The 17684-nt window shown below is 40.4% G+C and overlaps 1 protein-coding gene across 1 annotated transcript in view; it reads left to right on the top strand.

Moving 5' to 3' along the window:
• The window catches only part of NEK5 (NIMA related kinase 5), a 76820-nt gene that overhangs the window by 38857 nt on the left and 20279 nt on the right, over positions 1–17684 (top strand). The window contains exons 13-21 of the mRNA XM_079778565.1: positions 190–256; positions 1083–1196; positions 2354–2440; positions 3942–4034; positions 8029–8109; positions 8323–8391; positions 9950–10073; positions 15366–15491; positions 16749–16886. Coding sequence (XP_079634691.1) covers positions 190–256; positions 1083–1196; positions 2354–2440; positions 3942–4034; positions 8029–8109; positions 8323–8391; positions 9950–10073; positions 15366–15491; positions 16749–16886 — 899 coding nt within the window. The remainder of the gene's footprint in view (positions 1–189; positions 257–1082; positions 1197–2353; positions 2441–3941; positions 4035–8028; positions 8110–8322; positions 8392–9949; positions 10074–15365; positions 15492–16748; positions 16887–17684) is intronic.

Here is a 17684-nt window from a genome sequence, read left to right as displayed (position 1 = left end):
TTTCTTTTTTATTCCAAAGATCTTCTTTTCCAATGTATACATTCTGAAACTTTGAGCTACCTCTTGAACTCAGAACTTCAAGTCACAAGTGAATTGTGAATCTCATTATTAAGCTAAAAATTCACTTGTTAAATCGGTTACTAGACTAGTTAAAATTTCCACTCAAGCTGAACATTTTTATTTCCTAAGGCCTGCTGAATACCTTCAGAGGAAATTTGAAGCTCAGCAATATAAGTTGAAAGTAGAAAAGCAATTGGTGAGTAAAATACCAAATATAAGAGGCAATCAGGAATTTCCTAATAGTGTCTCTGTTCATAAATATTAATGAATCCTTAAGTCAAAGTTCATTCCATATAAAAGATCAAGACTACCCTCCACCTTCCTTAGTTTTTAATAGTTTAAAGAAGAATAATGGGAATAGGCTTGAATCGGGGTCTGGGAATCCTGTTTTCTTCCCTGGCTCTATCACTTGCTGTGTGATCTTAGGCAGGCCATGCAACCTCTCTGAGCCTCAATTTCCTGTTCTATAAATGATAGTTGTGGAGTAGATGAGCTTCAAGCTCCCCTTCTGTGTTGCAATTCTTTATTCTATTTTATTAGAATTCTACACATTTTTAAAAAGTGACTATTATTTTTTACTTGAATTGAAAGTTAACCTTTATCATTAAGTATAGTGTTAAAATTTTGGGATTGAGGGAGGTTGGATATGCATTCTATTTGTATCATTCTTATTTTGAACTTCTCAAAGATCCAGTTATATTCCCTTAATCTCATGCTCTAAGGGTTGCTAAACTTTTACTGAATTTTAATTTAACAATTATAATTTTCCAGTTCAGAAAATGAATCCAGGTATCTCATATGGTAGCATAAAATATTCATTGCCTTGGGTAAACAACAGAAATGGTTTTATTTATTTTAATTAATTTTTTAATGTTTTGTACTTAAGAAGATTTTACTGCTCACTCTAAAAAACTCTCAAATATGAGTTTAATTGTTTAAAGAAAAAGATCAAGGTCAAGGTCTGATAAGAATATGTTTCCTAATGCAAGTATGTTTTATAAATTATTTCATTCAAATAATAGGGTCTTCGTCCATCTTCTGCTGAGCCAGATCACAAGAGACAAGAGCTAAGAAGTAATGGAGAAGAGCCTAGATTCCAGGAGTTGCCCTTCAGGAGAAACAAAATGAAGGAACAGGTTAAAAACAGTCTGATTCCAGGGCCACCCTTGTACTTATATCATTGTCTTTTGTACTATCTACGGTGCATGCCTGAGAGAGCCTGTTGCACAAATACTTGCTGGACAGCCTTGTGTGAAGCACCAGGCTGGTGGTTTTAGGAGATACAGAGAGATACAGTTCACCTTCTCTGAGAATGCAACATGGCTAAGTTCATAAAGGCTTTTTACTTTGGATTGATAAAGTAACTGCCATCATTAACAGTTTTGAAATTTGTATTAGTTACCTGGGTCTGCTTAAAGCACAGCAAACTGGGTGGTTTAATACAACAGAAATGCATTGCCTCATAGTTCTGGAGGCTAGAAGTCCAAAATCAAGGTGTTGGCAGGTCCACGCTGCCTTAGGAAGCTCTAGGGGAACCCCTCTTTGCCTCTTCCTAGATTCTGGTGGTTTGTCAGCAATCTTTGGCAATCCTTGGCTTACAGCTGCATATCTTTATTCCCTGCCACCGTCACATGGCGTTTCCCCTGTGTGTGTCTTCATATGGCCATCTTCTTAAAAGGACAGCAGTCATACTGGATTAGGGGCCCACGCTACTCCAGTGTGACCACATCTTAGCTTAGCCCATTATGTCTGCAATGATGCTCTACCAAATAAGGTCACATTCTGAGGTACTGGGCGTTAGGACTCCAACATACCTTATTTTTAATATATTTTATTGATTTTTTACAGAGAGGAAGAGAGAGGGATAGAGAGTTAGAAACATCGATGATAGAGAAACATCGATCAGCTGCCTCTTGCACAACCCCTACTGGGGATGTGCCCGCAACCAAGGTACATGCCCTTGACCGGAATCGAACCTGGGACCCCTCAGTCCGCAGGCCGATGTTCTATCCACTGAGCCAAACCGGTCTCGGCAACATATCTTTTCTGGGGGAGAAAATTCTACCCGTAACAGGATTGTATATAAAAGTAGGATATATAAAGTAATTGAGATTATGTGTCACAGGGAGTGAGGTACCACAGCCAAAATATAAGGTGGTTATCATCTTTAGGAGCAACAGGTTTTCTAATTCTGATTATATATCCCACATTTTAAAACTGTAGGCTGTATAGAGATTATTTTGTTAAGGTGTTCACAGACATTTACAATTTGTGGATTGGGATTGCTTTCTAGGAATATTGGAAGCAGTTAGAGGAAATACGCCAACAGTACCACAATGACATGAAAGAAATTAGAAAGAAGATAGGGAGTGAACGAGAGGTAAATAAGTTCATTCTCCTACAAGAAACATTGTATTATTGACTTAGAGCTAACTAAATTGAGCAGGTGTTAAAAGTAATGATTTCATAGAACAGATGATGTTTTATCATGCAAATTTTTAAATAAGAAAATTGTCAGATCTTATTGAAGCATTGCTTTGTTGTGGTTTACTTCAGGCTACACAGATGATGAGGGCATGTGAGATTCCCAGGAAGGGTGATTATGAAAAATGCTTGTTAATTGTTTCTCTCATGAATTAGTCAATAATTATTGACTGGGCAGCTACACTACACCAGAACTGGATTAGATGCGTTAAGTAAGTTCATGCCCATAGGGTGGGAAAAAAAACCCAGCATTTACTGAATTCTGTGCAGTTGAGATGATTCTTGAAAATCCCTTAAAGGAATCACATTGGAAGCTCATTCTTCCATCTTTTAGGTCATTGCTTTTTCAGTAGAACTCCTGATGAAGTAGCTGGCCTGTGTTTGGAGACCATGTTATATAAAAAATACATGATATTTAAATACTAGAAACACCCTCCGTGCTCAGGAATGCTTCTCCTATGAGAGGCCTGTGGGCACTGAGACTGGACAAGACACGGCTGGGCTCCCATCTTCCTGGTACTTGGGCTGCATACTCATTGAGGAAACCATCACACTGCTGCTGGAATTGATCTTTCTCTCCCTGTCTCCCCCACCCCTGAGTGCCTTAGATGAATTAATACTGGTGAAATGAGCATATGGTACAATTCAGTTGTATGTATTAGAGCTTCACGTGTTTTATCTCATTTACTCCCTACACGGAAAAGTTAAGTACCTCATCCGCACAAGGCAAACTAAATAAATACCTGATTCTAAAACCTCTGCTCTTTCTAGCATATGCTCTTCTCCTCATAAATAGTTGGAAAGATAAGACACACATGTATAAGGCAGTTTTTGAATAAGACTGAATATAGGTAAGCTCCGTGAGTGCACAGGAGGAAGGATGAGCAGCCTGAGGGTTTTCGTGGAAGAAGAAAGGTGGAGCCTAAATTGGGTCTGAGGAGGAGTAGCGTTCAGAGAGGCAGGGCTAAGGAGGAGGCATTCTGAAAGGACATGCAAAGGTTCAAATGGAAGACTAGTTGTGCTGGGAGGGGCAGGTTGGAGGTGGTTCTCTTCAGAGCAGAGGCTTGGTCGATAGCGGGAAGCCTTATACCATTGTCAGCCTTATTTTTAAAGTAGATCTGTGATAGGAAACCTGAATCAAGGAAAGATGGAGAGTGGACATTTCTAGAGAGACCATGAAATAAGCACTTGGGGAATTGGGGGAGACCAAGGCAGCCATAGGGAAAAGGAGCCATAAGCAGAGCTCTATCCAGCCACTGCCATTGTTCGTCCCTGGGACCGCAGGTGGAAAGCATTTCCTGACTAGATCCCATTTAAACCCTGGCCAAGGTTCATCAAATAGCCTTCAAAACTGACGCAGAATCCATCTTGTTGACTGTGTGTAATTTGTGTTAAAGGAAGACTCAACAATAAGTCACAAAACCTATCTGGTGAAGAAAAGTAACCTGTCCATCTGCCAGGAGACACCCGAGGAAGAAGCACCTGTGCAGGTGATGGTGATTATTAGACATCTATATGCTTCCCAGGGAGTTTTCCCTCGCCTGGTGGTCCTCACCCCGTATAGTGTAGTATAATCATGTGGAGAAATATCTAATCCAATGCCTGGTCTGGGGCGGGCCCAGGCATCCTGTTTTCAGAAGTTGACTGGGTGATTGAGTGTGCAGCCAAGTTTCAGAACTGCTCTTGTGAATGTATGAAAGTTCAGCTTTCTGGATGGTATTGAAGTCAGGGTCTTAGACACATTGGTCAGGAAATCTGATGGTTAACTTCTGTTTCAACTTTACATTTTTGGAGAGAGTAGAGAACTGGTCAGAGCTGAATTGTCAAATGGCTCTTGAGAGGTCTTCTTCTTCCTCCTCCTCCTCCTCCTCCTCCTCCTCCTCCTCCTCCTCCTCCTCCTCCTCCTCCTCCTCCTCCTCCTCCTCCTCCTCTTCTTCTTCTTCTTCTTCTTCTTCTTCTTCTTCTTCTTCTTCGTCTTCTTCTTCGTCTTCTTCTCCGTCTTCTTCTCCGTCTTCTCCTCCTTCTTCTCCTCCGTCTTCTCCTCCTTCTTCTCCTCCTTCTCCTCCTCCTTCTCCTCCTCCTTCTCCTCCTCCTTCTCCTCCTCCTTCTCCTCCTCCTTCTCCTCCTCCTTCTCCTCCTCCTTCTCCTCCTCCTTCTCCTCCTCCTTCTCCTCCTCCTTCTCCTCCTCCTCCTCCTTCTCCTCCTCCTTCTCCTCCTCCTTCTCCTTCTCCTTCTCCTTCTCCTTCTCCTTCTCCTTCTCCTTCTCCTTCTCCTTCTCCTTCTCCTTCTCCTTCTCCTTCTCCTTCTCCTTCTCCTTCTCCTTCTCCTTCTCCTTCTCCTTCTCCTTCTCCTTCTCCTTCTCCTTCTCCTTCTCCTTCTCCTTCTCCTTCTCCTTCTCCTTCTCCTTCTCCTTCTCCTTCTCCTTCTCCTTCTCCTTCTCCTTCTCCTTCTCCTTCTCCTTCTCCTTCTCCTTCTCCTTCTCCTTCTCCTTCTCCTTCTCCTTCTCCTTCTCCTTCTCCTTCTCCTTCTCCTTCTCCTTCTCCTTCTCCTCCTCCTCCTCCTCCTCCTCCTCCTCCTCCTCCTCCTCCTCCTCCTCCTCCTCCTCCTCCTCCTCCTTCTTCTTCTTCTTCTTCTTCTTCTTCTTCTTCTTCTTCTTCGTCTTTTACCTTTTTTTCTTCAAGGTGCCTCTGGGCTTGAGTTAGGGCAGGTGAGTTAGGGCAGGTTGAGTGAAGGCTGAAGGCCTCCTTGAATGTTTTCTTTTGTGAAAGACCCTGGGACCTTCACTTGTTGCCAGAGAGATCTAAAGTAGTCTGAGGTTGAATTTGCACCCAATGAGGTAAATGGGGCTTAGGAGTCTAAGATAGTTGTATTTTAAGGAAAATAAAGCAATATGATACGTGTACAATTGAGACAACCAGACTACACAATCAAATCAGACAACCACTTTCACAAATATAAGTAAAATACAAAGTCACAGTCCTATTTGAGAGTTCATAATACTTCAAGGCAGAAAAACCCCCTTCCCAAGGTAGCAGGGCAAACAACTAATAATGATTCAACCTGCCACATGCTTTAGTGAAGTACATACAAAGGCTGTGGTAACACAGATGAAGCAGTAGTCGATTCTAAGGGAGAGATGATGGAGACATGCTGTGCAATAGTGGAGAGAAGAGAACATTAAAAATACACACACACGGAGACACCAAGGAGAGTCATAAACTTCTGGCTTGAAAGGGATAGAACCACTTCCTAAAATGGGGAAGAGAGTAGGGAGTGAGCTTGTGGTGGGGGACAGTGAAGAGATCCCTTTGGCCCTGGCCAGTGTGGCTCAGCTGGTTGGGTGTCGTCCCATGCACTGAATGGTTGCTGGTTTGATTTCCAGTCAGGCCACTTGCCTGGGTTGTGGGCTCAATCTCCAGTGGGGAGTGTGCAGGAGGCAGCTGATCCATGTCTCCCTCTCAGATCTCTCTCTCTCTCTCTCTCTCTCTCTCTCTCTCTCTCTCTCTCTCATCAATTAAAAATCTAAAAAGCATATAGTTCCCATTGGACATGTTAAATTGAACATGTTGATTAGAGAAGATCTCAGATTGCATACCTGCCTCAGGGCCTTTGCCCTCCTGCTCCCTCTGATGGAATATGCTTTCCCAGACCTTCATATGCCAAGGTCCTGCTTTATTCTAAGGCTTAAAGCAAATACTAGTAGTCTTTCCCTGCATTGCTCTCACTCCTACTCTATGCCATTTCTCTATTTTATTTCCTTTAGGGCAGTGGTCGCCAACGTTCCGGACCTCACGGACCACTGGTTGGTGACCGCTGCTTTAGGGCACTTAACACTTTCTGAAATTATGCTGTTACTTTGTTAATGCATTTATTACCTATCTTACTCCAGTAAGTTCTGTGTCAGCAGGGAACTTTCAGTCACATTCACTGCACTAGCCCATTGGATAGTGTCTGGCCATAGTGGGTTCTCAGTATGATTTGTGGAATGAATCTTGAAGTGAAGATGATGCTAAGTAGGCAGTTGAAATGTGAGTCTGAAGCTCAGAGGGGAGGAAAGATCAAGCCTGAAGATACACATTTAAGAATCATTGCATACTCATTTATGGAAAATAAAGAACATTATAACCTGATGAATAAAAAGATAGTTACAGAGGCAGTAAAGCACTGAACAGACTGTCAAATTACAGCAGGAAGGCTGGGGAGTGTTGGGGAGGGAGGAAAATAGATCAACCAAAGGACTTGTATGCATGCATATAAGCACACCAATGGACACAAGACACTGGGGGGGGGGGGTAGGATGAGGGCATGCGACAGGGGGTAGGGGAGGCTGAGGGAAGGTCAATGGGGGGGAAAAAGGAGATATATGTACTAATATATGTAGTATTTTAAACAATAAAAATATTGGCAAAAAAAAAAGAATCATTGCATAAAGGTAGCTCTTAAATCCATAGGAATTCCTTAGACCCTCTTGTTCTGAGGAAGAAAGGAGCAGAGGGCCTAGGGCTGAACCCCGGGAAAGCTCAATATTTAAAGTTCACCTCTCAACTACCTTTGAAATTCTTTTTAAAAATATATTTTATTGATTTTTTTTTTTTTTTTTTTTTTTACAGAGAAGAAGGGAGAGGGATAGAGAGTTAGAAACATCAATGAGAGAGAAACATTGATCAGCTGCCTCCTGCACACCCCCTACTGGGGATGTGCCCACAACCAAGGTACATGCCCTTGACCGGAATGGAACCTGGGACCTTTCAGTCCACAGGCCAACGCTCTATCCACTGAGCCAAACCAGTTAGGGCTATCTTTGAAATTCTTGTCAAGGTGTATAGCCCTCTCCTTCCTTTATACTGTAATGAGCTGTGTACCTTTCTTGTTTTCCTTATTAAGATCATAAAACTCTTCAGGAAAGGATCCTGTAGTCAAAATTACATTTTTTAAAATTAAATTAGGTTGTGTTGGACTGGACTAGAGTGATAAGCATTGTTGTATGATGGAATTGTATGCATTGCAATGTCAGTGTTAAGTGTATTAATATTTTGAGTTAGTGGACACTCCCCCAAGTTTTAGTGAATTATTAGTAAAGGCATGTTTTTATTTTCAAATCTATCATTGGATTTGATCCAGAAATTAAATCATGTAAACATACCATGCTGTGATTTCAGATGGTATCCTATATAATAAAAGTGTAGCATGCAAATTGTCCCCTTGACTGGAGTTCTTCCAAGAGTTCGACAAGGGGGCGGGCCAGCTGGGGGAAGGGAGGGAGGCCCTGGCCAGCAGCACTGGCAGGCAGCTGGGGGAAGGGAGGGAGGCCCTGGCCAGCAGCACTGGCAGGCAGCTGGGGGAAGGGAGGGAGGCCCCAGCAGGCAGCCGGCAACTGCTAGGGAACCTACCAGTGCACGAATTTGGTGCACTGGGCTTCTAGTGAAAATATAATTGTTTGATCAATATGAAATGCTATATGTTAATTTTTCTCTAAACTTTCAGGGTATTGAAAAAGACTTGAAAAAAATTAGACTTCAGAACATAAAGGAAAGTAAAATTCCAGAACAAAAATATAAAGCTAAGGTAATAAACATTTTGTCTTTGGTTTCATATTAAGAACCTGGCTAGGGGCACAATCTGGGTTGCCTCCAGGATTTTCCTCCTACTAGTTTACAGAATTGCTTTGTTTTGTAATGTTAGACTATTGGTTTTAAGTATCTATAATGTCAAATAGTTATAATTTGAAGGTTTTTATTGGATTGCTAAACTAAGGTTTTTTTTCTTACTTTCTTCTAGAGAGGAGTAAAGTTTGAAATTAATTTAGACAAATGTATTTCTGATGAAAATATTCTTGAAGAGGAAGAGGTATGTCATTAAGTACATATTTCCATTAGTAGGCATGAGAAAATGAGTATCTTAATAGCTTGTTTAATGACATTTTTTCATATGGGGGAAGGAGAATTTTCTTAAGTCTTCCTAGAAGGATCTCTGGTGTTCAAATAAGTGTTCCAAAATACTTCCTTCATCTTCTCATTCTTTTTGTACTTGAGGTTATTCCCTTAAATGGACCATTACAACTTAATATATTTTTCTTTTATAAAGTATTTATTTTCCTATAATATTAACTTTTAATAGCATAATTAAAATGGAAGACATAATACATAGTCAACAACTAATATACTTGCCTAAAAAATTGAGCAGGTACCCTGAAACCATACACATTTATTTCAGGTCTTTACACTGGTCTTTGGGTAAAGCTCAGTCATGCATTTGGGCTCTCATTGTAACATTTTTAATGGCCTCCCCTATCATCAACATCCCCCACAGGAGTGGAAGATGTGTTACAATTGATTAATCTACAGTGACACTGGGGTTCACTCTTGGGATTGTACATGCTATGTGTTTGGACAAATAGATAATTACATGTACCCACCATGTAATATCATGCCAAGTATTTTCACTGCCCTAAAAACCCTCTGGGCTCCACCTATCTTTCAGATTTGCACTAGCATTTTGCTACATAAGACTTCATTAGAGTGGTAATAATTAGCACTCACCCCTATTTAACCATTAAGTCTCTAAGTGTCCCAGAGCTGTGAGTATCAGAGGGGAGCAGATATGGGACTGCTTCTGGGTGGGAACCTGAGGAGTGATACACCCACAGTGCTTCTGTGAAGTGAGGCACTAACGCTGACCTGCTAGAATAAAAGAATAGAAAGAAAAAATTTTATCTACCAGAGTGTTCATCCTTTATTATTCTATGTTTTGATATTCTTGAAACACAGTGATCACCCTAACCAATTTGGCTCAGTGGCTAGAGCGTCGGCCCGCAGACTCAAGGGTCCCAGGTTCGATTCTGGTCAAGGGCATGTGCCTTGGTTGTGGGCACATCCCCAGTAGGGAGTGTGCAGGAGACAGCTGGTTGATGTTTCTCTCTCATGGATGTTTCTAGCTCTCTATCCCTCTCCCTTCCTCTCTGTGGAAAATCAATAAAATATTTAAAAAAATTTTTAAGAAAAATTAAAAAAAAAAAAGAAACAGTGATCATTTTTGTTTTGATTATGGAGTATGTATTAGGAGCAGTTTTGGGGACCCAATTAGGAATGTTGTATACTTAAAACAGGGCGTGGAGCAGATAACCTTGAGAATGCTGTAAAATGAAGTATAGTAGAATATTATAGAAGACAGGAAGTCTGGATAAAAGTAAGTTCCCATATGATCAGTGCTTGTCACTATTGACAAGGAAAAAAAATTAAAACACTCTTGTTTCTATCTTGTTCCAACATAGTTCCACTTTTAAAACTTTACTGACTTATTTGTTCAATATAGATATATTAAATATAAAAGTTATTGCTGGGAACACAAACATTTTTTTTTTCTAAATATGGCTTATTTCTCTTGAAACACTATGGAATTGCTTTAGGCCATAGACATACTAAATGAAACTTTGGCCTTTGAGGATGGCATGAAGCTTAAGGAAAATAAATGTATAAAGGACCATGAGGATTATACAGATGAAGCACTTGAAAAACTCTGCTCAGAAGCAGGTACGTGTACCTAAAAAGTGGTAGATGAGAAGGAACTGTTTTGTTATCAGTCTATCTCAAACTCTCCCCCGCACTGTCCCCTGTCCCCTTGCTCTCCCTGAGCTGGGCAGAGACCTGGCTCGCTGCCTCTGCCTACCCCTCGGGGTCCAAGCTCCCTGAGACTTAGCCCTCCTCTCTTGCTCCATCCATACTGTCTCCTTGGGCAGTTTCACCCACTCCTTCAGCTTCAGTTCTCCCAGCCAGCAGCTCCACATGCATCCATTTTTTGCATTATCTGCTGGAAAGCTCCCTGGATAAGTCCCACTAGCGTCTCAAACTCAGCGTGTGTGCAGTCAAACGTGTGCACATTTCCTTCTCGTGATCCTTTACTTTGGGTAACGCTGCGCCAGGCGGACAGTTCCTGCTACTCTGGGTGGTTTCTACTCTGAAATGTCTGTGGTGAGTTCCTCCTCCTCCATCCACTCTGCCGCTGGTTTAGGGCCCTGTCATCTCTGAGCAGTGTGCGTGATAGAAAATGCATGGGTGTTGGAGACAAGCAGGAGTTTGAATCCCAGCTGGCACTGCCACTTTCTGATGGTGTTCCTTAAATCCTCTGCATTTCGGTCTCCTCCTAGGGCCAGGGGTGATAGTACCTGCCACGTAGGCTCATGGTGAGAAATTTATTATGTAAAGCACCTGGCACATGCTAGGTGCTCAATACATGCTATTATATTTTCCCTTTCTCTTCCCCTTGCCGAATTGGCTATGTGTCTCCTTTTCTCTAGTATTTCCCTTCTGTTCTCCGAGTGATTGCTAGTTATCTTATCATATTATTACTCTGCTCAAGTGTTTTTATTTTGTTTTGACAATACCTATAGGATACAGTCCGTTCCACTTAGTATCATTTGACACTGAGTGGCCTGATCCTGTGGTGACCCACCTTTCCTACTCCAGCACCCCCTTTCCTTCCACCGATGATGGGACCCATACATGACGGTGTGAGCATTCTATACCCTGGCTTGGCTCAACTTCCACTTCCTAGAGTAATACTCTTTTCCTTCTATCTATCTGGAAAAATCTTTATTCAATTCAGCAGGCTTCTTCTTGGTCATGTCCCTTGTGCCACAGACTGTGCTAGGTGGCAGGGAATCTCAAAGATGAAGGAGACCTCAAAGTCACAGCGGTGCCATGAGCCAAAGAAAAGAGGCACAAATATGTGTTCTGAGCCCAAAATGCTTTCTAAAGGGATTACCTCAGTGGTTTTGAAAGAGCTGTGATTGGTGCTAGCAAGCAGGCTCAGACTATGCCATACATGACCAATGGCTTATGCCTATGGCTAGGTAAAAAGTTCACTTCTTAATAGAGAATTCAGTGATGCACAGCCAGTCCCAGGAACTGCAGCAGGTTTAAAAGTTCAGTTTCACATGCTGTTTTGTTCTCGTTGTTTTCAGTCTACATTGAAAATCTTTTGTTTAAAGTAGCCACCTTCATTAATTACCTTGGCTAGAAATTCTGGATAACTGGCTGTAGCCTCTACATCGGCATTTGATTCACTTTGCACTTTTATGTTATGGAGATGGTCTCTTTCCTTAAACCTGATTAACCAACTCTGCTAGTCTCAGACTCTTCTGCAGCTTCCTCACGTCTCTCGGCCTGCAGGGAACTGAAGAGCATTAGGGCCTTGCTCTGGAGTAGGCGTTGGCTTAAGGGAATGTTGTGGCTAGTGTGCTCTCAATGCAGACCACTACAACTTTCTCCAGATCAGCCATAGGCTGTTTCCTATCATTCCTATCTCTGAGTAGAACTTTTAATTTCCTTCAGGAACTTAGCTTTTGCATTCATAACTTGGCTAGTTGTTTGGTCTAAGAGGCCTGCTTTTTGGCCTATCTTGGCTTTTGACATGTCTTCCTCACTAAGCTTAATAATTTCTAGTGTTCATTTAAAGTGAGACATGTGCAATTCACTCTTTCACCTTAACACTTGGAGGTGATTGTAGGGTTATTAATTGGCCTAATTTCAATATTGTTGTGTCTCAGAGAATAGGGAGACCTGAGGAAAAGAAGAGAGATGGGGAATGGCCAGTCAGGTGGAGTAGTCAGAACACAAACTACATTAATTAATTAAGTCCACTTCTTTATCTGGGTGCAATTTGTGGCACTCCAAAGCAACTACAATGGTAACATCAAAGGTCACTGAATACAAGTCAATAATATTGTGAGACGTTGGCACAATGTCGGATGATGACTAGACTTAGTGTGGTGGCCACATTTTAAGGTATATAAATGTCAAATCACTATATTGTACACATAAAACTAATATAATATTGTGTGCCAACTATACTTGCATTTTAAAAATTATGATTACAGATCATCATAACAAATAATAATGAAAATATTGTGCAAATTACCAAATGTGGCACTTAGACATGTAGTGAGCAAATGCTGTTGGGAAAATGGTGCCATTAGACTTGCTGGACTCAGGATTGCACAAACCTTTAATTTGTAAAAAATACCCCACAATATCTGCCAAGTGCAATAAAGCACATTGCAATAAAACTAGGTATGCCTGTGTATCATGTACAGTGAGGTCAGTAGAGATAATGTAATGATCTCATTTTGGAACATATTAAGGTTTAGGTCTTTAAGAGCATCAGTTGGAGATGTTTAGAAGACACCAGCTGTGTAAGACCTAAGCCTTGGGCCTAATTAGGGCTTCTCAAGCCTATACTGTACACGCTATTTCAGCCTCGGTGGTGGTTGGAAATACCTAAGCAAAGGAACTAGAGTGAGAAGGAAATTGAGCTTACAACAGACCCTAGTAATATTTAGACAAGTTTTGAGAGAATCAGGAGAGTAAAGCCAAAGTTCTAGAAGGAGGTAAAGGGGTTGGCAGCATTAACGAAGAGGAAGGCCAAGTGAAGCAGTTTGATTAACAGCATGGGGGTTGGCCATCAGGAGCCCTTGTGCCTCAGTGAAGGTAGTTCAGTGAAGGGTGTATCCCAAGGTTACTGTTTGCATTAGGTTGCTGGGAAGAGAAGAGAGTGGGTTGTATGTCTCAAAAGACATAGCTGCCCCCCTTTTTTTAATTAAAAAAAGAAAGTAAGTTGCATTCCTGGACTTATTATCAGGCTGAACAATTTTTTCCATGTGATTATTGACCATCTATATTTCTGTTGTGGATTATGTGCTCATGTGCCTTATTCATTTTATTCCACTGAAAATGGCCTGTGTTTTTTTAAAATAAGACATTTAAATTAAACTCTTGCCTAACGTGAGGTACTAAAACATCACTTGACTAAACGGAGAGAAATAACAGTTATTTATTGGAAGCGTTCTTTTCAAATATATGGATTTTTTGGCAATTTCAATCAAAATCACATAAGGATTTTTTTTTGGTGTGTGTGGTATGAGGAGACCTCGACAGATTGGAGAATCTTACAGATTTTTAACTAGCCAAAAAAATTAGAAAAGAAGACCAGTGAAGGGTCATGTACCCTTCCAAGTAACAAGATATGTAAATTATAGTCATTGAAACAATATAATACTAGCACCAGAATAGATAAAATAGTGAAAAGAAAAGATAGATTAGAAACAAACCCTAAGCCCTAACGGTTTGGCTCAGTGGATAGAGCGTCGGCCTGCGGACTGAAAGGTCCCAGGTTTGATTCTGGTCAAGGGCATGTACCTTGGTTGCAGGCACATCCCCAGTAGGAGGTGTGCAGGAGGCAGCTGATCGATGTTTCTCTCTCATCAATGTTTCTGACTCTCTATCCCTCTCCCTTCCTCTCTGTAAAAAATCAATAAAGTATATATTTTTAAAAAAGAAACAAACCCTAATGTGTATCGTAATATAGTGAATGCCAGAAGTCACATAACAAGTCAATGGGAAAAGAGAAGATTATTCAAATAAATGCTGCTGGGACAATTGTTTGACAACTTGGGGAAAATTGTGAAATCAGAACCTATATAACAATACAACAAAACAAATTTTAAAAAATCAAAGAGTTTATATATATAAAAATAGAAGTTATATACTAGAAAATGAAATACAGAAAAAGATAGGTATTTTATTTGGATAGGGTAGGACTTGCTATTCAAAATATATAGGAAAAAAAATCACAGGATAAGTTAGTAATAGATTCAACTTTAACAATGCAAAGCTTTGGTAGAGCAAAAAATACTAGCTCCTGGAATTGTTACTTTCAATGGTTTATCTAGGGCAAATAATCATAAATGTCCACAAAAAAATCAGCTACAAATGAGTTCATTGTAGTATTATTTATAATAGTGAAAAATCTGTAGCAACCTAAAAATCCAGCCAAAAAATTAAATGATCACATGGGAGAGAATACTATGTTTGTTTGAAAATGATTGTATAGAAGAATATTTAACAATCTGGACATGGTATGTTGCTAATTGAGAAAAGCTAGTTATAAAAGGGTGTGTGGTATGTGGCCCATTTTTTGTTTCAAAACAAAGCAAGAACTATATGCTGGGGAAAATTTTTGAACTTTTAATAGTCTCTGGACAGTGTGATTATGGGTAATTTTTATTATTTTCTACTTATTTGATTTTTAAAATTTCTAGAATGAAATATGGGAATAAATAAGGAAAAGGTTACACAAGTTATTTTAAAAATTGAGATAATTGAACAGAATGTCCAATTGCATTTCCATGGAAACTAACTAAAGTAAAAGTTCTTATAAATGCCTCAAGGAATTTGTCCATTTGTGTCACTAATATTTCTTTAACATTTAGATATATTGGCTAGTCAATCAAATGTTATTAATAAAAGTAAAACAATTTTAAGCCTGTTTATAATTTTTGTCTCAGAAATATGATCTACATCTTAGTCAGACCAGGCTGCTATAGCAAAATGAACTGGGTGACTTATAAACAACATTTATGTCACAGTTCTGGAGGCTGGAAGTCTAAGATCATGGTACTGGTAGATTTGGTGATTGGTGAGAACCCAATTCCATCTTTTTGCTGTGTCCACACTTAGCATAAAGGATGAGGGAGCTCTCAGGTCTCTTTTATAAGGCCACTAGTTCTGTTCATGAGGGCTCCACTCTCGTGACCTAAACACTTCCCCAAGGCTGTACCTGCTAATACCATCACATTGAGCATCAGGGTTCAACTACAAATTTTGGGGGGCGGCACAAACATTTAGTCCATAGCAGTCTATATTAGAAGGACAATATTTTTTAATGTACCAGCTGATAGACTGCCTCCAGGCTTCCTAAGAACTGTTTGTTGAAATTAGTCACACTTCAGCTGCTTTTAAATTAATGAGTTATTTTCTTATGCCTAGAGTTGTTCATTCAGGATGCTGCTGCTGCAGAAAACAGGAGACAGTGGGATGCTGGAGCTCCTCGGACTCTGCTGCAGATGATGGCGGCGGCCGATGTCACCTCCACCTGCTCCACCAGGCCTGAGGGTGAATTTAGATCAGTTGGCATAAATCGCCAGCAAGAGGAGATCAAGGCCCCAAATGCAGCTAGTGCTCACCATGACCTGATAGTTCTCGCTTTCAGTGCAATCGCTATAGATTTGGTATCAAATGCCTTCCAAAGATACTGTTTTGTTTCCTCCACTAGCTCTAGAGAAACTTGCTTGCTAATTATCCTAGACCAGTGGTCGGCAAACTGCAGCCCGCGAGCCACATGCGGCTCTTGGGCCCCTTGAGTTTTTAGCAAAGGCCAGCTTAGGAGTACCTTAATTAAGTTAATAACAATGTACCTACCTATATAGTTTAAGTTTAAAAAATTTGGCTCTCAAAAGAAATTTCAATCGTTGTACTGTTGATATTTGGCTCTGTTGACTAATGAGTTTGCCGACCACTGTCCTAGACAATTGACTATCGTCGCCATGAGAAAGTCAGTGAGGAACGATCCAGAATTCCTCCTTCCTCGCTGAGAGAGAATATACTACACGAAAGGGCAGGCAAATTGATTTGCCTTCAAATGCTAGCCAATAACTTTGCTACACTTTCTTGAAGGGTTGTTTTTTTTTAATCAATAAAATTGGAATTAAAATAATAGTTATCCCACAAGGTTTAGAGAGGTAACAGTGCAAAGATAACATTTAAAATTGCTTTGTAAACCAATGTGTTATTTAAATGTTAGGAGTGTTTAGTATGTGATGAAACTTTCAATCTAAATTCCTCATTTACATTTGAGCTCTGGCATATTCTTTCCTTAGGAGAGGTTTACAGCAACATCCAGGTGTTACCTTTATAGGTGGTAAAGATTTTTATTACTTATTTCCTATGTTCTTGGGGCTGGGGGAAAGCTAAAATTTATAACCATGTTATAAGTTAAAGTATGTAAGTTTATCACTGAAATTAGTAATTATAAGTGTATGAATTGACATATTTATACTATTACAAAATACTGAATTCATCCAACTTTCAAGAAAAGGCTTGCAAATGTACAATTTAATCCATTCTAAGTCAATGATTCAATAAGAGGAAAATCTAATTTAAAATAAGCAAATAGAATAGAGCAGAAAGTGACTCTCCTACCCACCATCAATGTGACAAAGGTCACTAAACTTTTCTGTATCTCAGTTTTCTTACTAATAAAATGAGTGATGGGATGAGGTTGCCTCCAAAGGTTCTAACAACATTCTGTGATTTTATAAAAACTCAAATGAAGAAGCATTTTTCTTTTTAATAACACAGTCTCCTCTTCAGATGGCCAAGTGGTGGTGATCAGTGGCATTCCAGAAAATAGGAAACAGTGGCGGCATGAAGCTCCAGAAACTTTGATGAATCTTTTGGCAGCAGCACACCTAACAAGTAGCTCATTTTCTGCCAAAGAAGGAGAGTTTGGTATGTATTTTATTTTTAAGAACATAACCAGTCCCCTGGGGAAGTCTGTCAGACTTGTAAGTGCAGAAAGGGGATGAAAGAACCTTTAGCCGGAGAAAGAACTGGGAGGCTGTCTCAGCCTTTTCAGAAGCTGATTTGCTTTGTACAAGCCTGTTCCAAATGCCATTAACAAAAGACCTGAACTCTGGATCAGAGGGGGGTAATTTTGTTTAATGTGATCACTTGACAACTGATGAAAAGTTAAGTAAGGAAGACTATTGGCTTTGTAGATGATAAGATAGTATTGGTTAGCTTTAAACTGAGTCCATTTATTTCTGACCACTATTTACTGGACTCAAATTATGATTTTACTAGCGTTCCCGTTGCAGGAAAAATCCTGCAATAGGATTTCCTGCTGCACTCTACCCCGCCTCCGCTCCTTCCTTGTCGCCCGCCCCGCCTTCTCTGCCTTCTCTGCCAGCCCGCCTGCTTTTCCCTTCACCCCCGGCCCCGCCTTCGCTTCTCCCTTCTCCTCCCCCCAGCTTGCTTGCTTCTCCGAAGCTTTACTCCCTTCTGCAGCTCTTGGCTTCTTTGATGCTGTCTTGATATGCAAATTAGCCACCATCTTTGTTGGGGTAATTTGCATACTCATCCTGATTGGTTGGTGGGCGTGGCTTGGCTGGTGGGCATGGCTTGGGTGTAGCGAAGGTGCGGTCAATTTGCATATTTGTCTATTATTAGATTAGATGGGCAATAAAAATGCATCTTAATATGTATAATGTTTTGGCTTTTGGGTTTTTGCCTCCAATTTTTAGCAAG

This window comes from Cnephaeus nilssonii (assembly GCF_951640355.1).
Source record: "Cnephaeus nilssonii genome assembly, chromosome: 8".
Taxonomy (NCBI): Eukaryota; Metazoa; Chordata; class Mammalia; order Chiroptera; family Vespertilionidae; genus Cnephaeus; species Cnephaeus nilssonii.
Note: the sequence above shows the minus strand (reverse complement) of the source record. Positions and strands in the feature narration are given on the sequence as shown.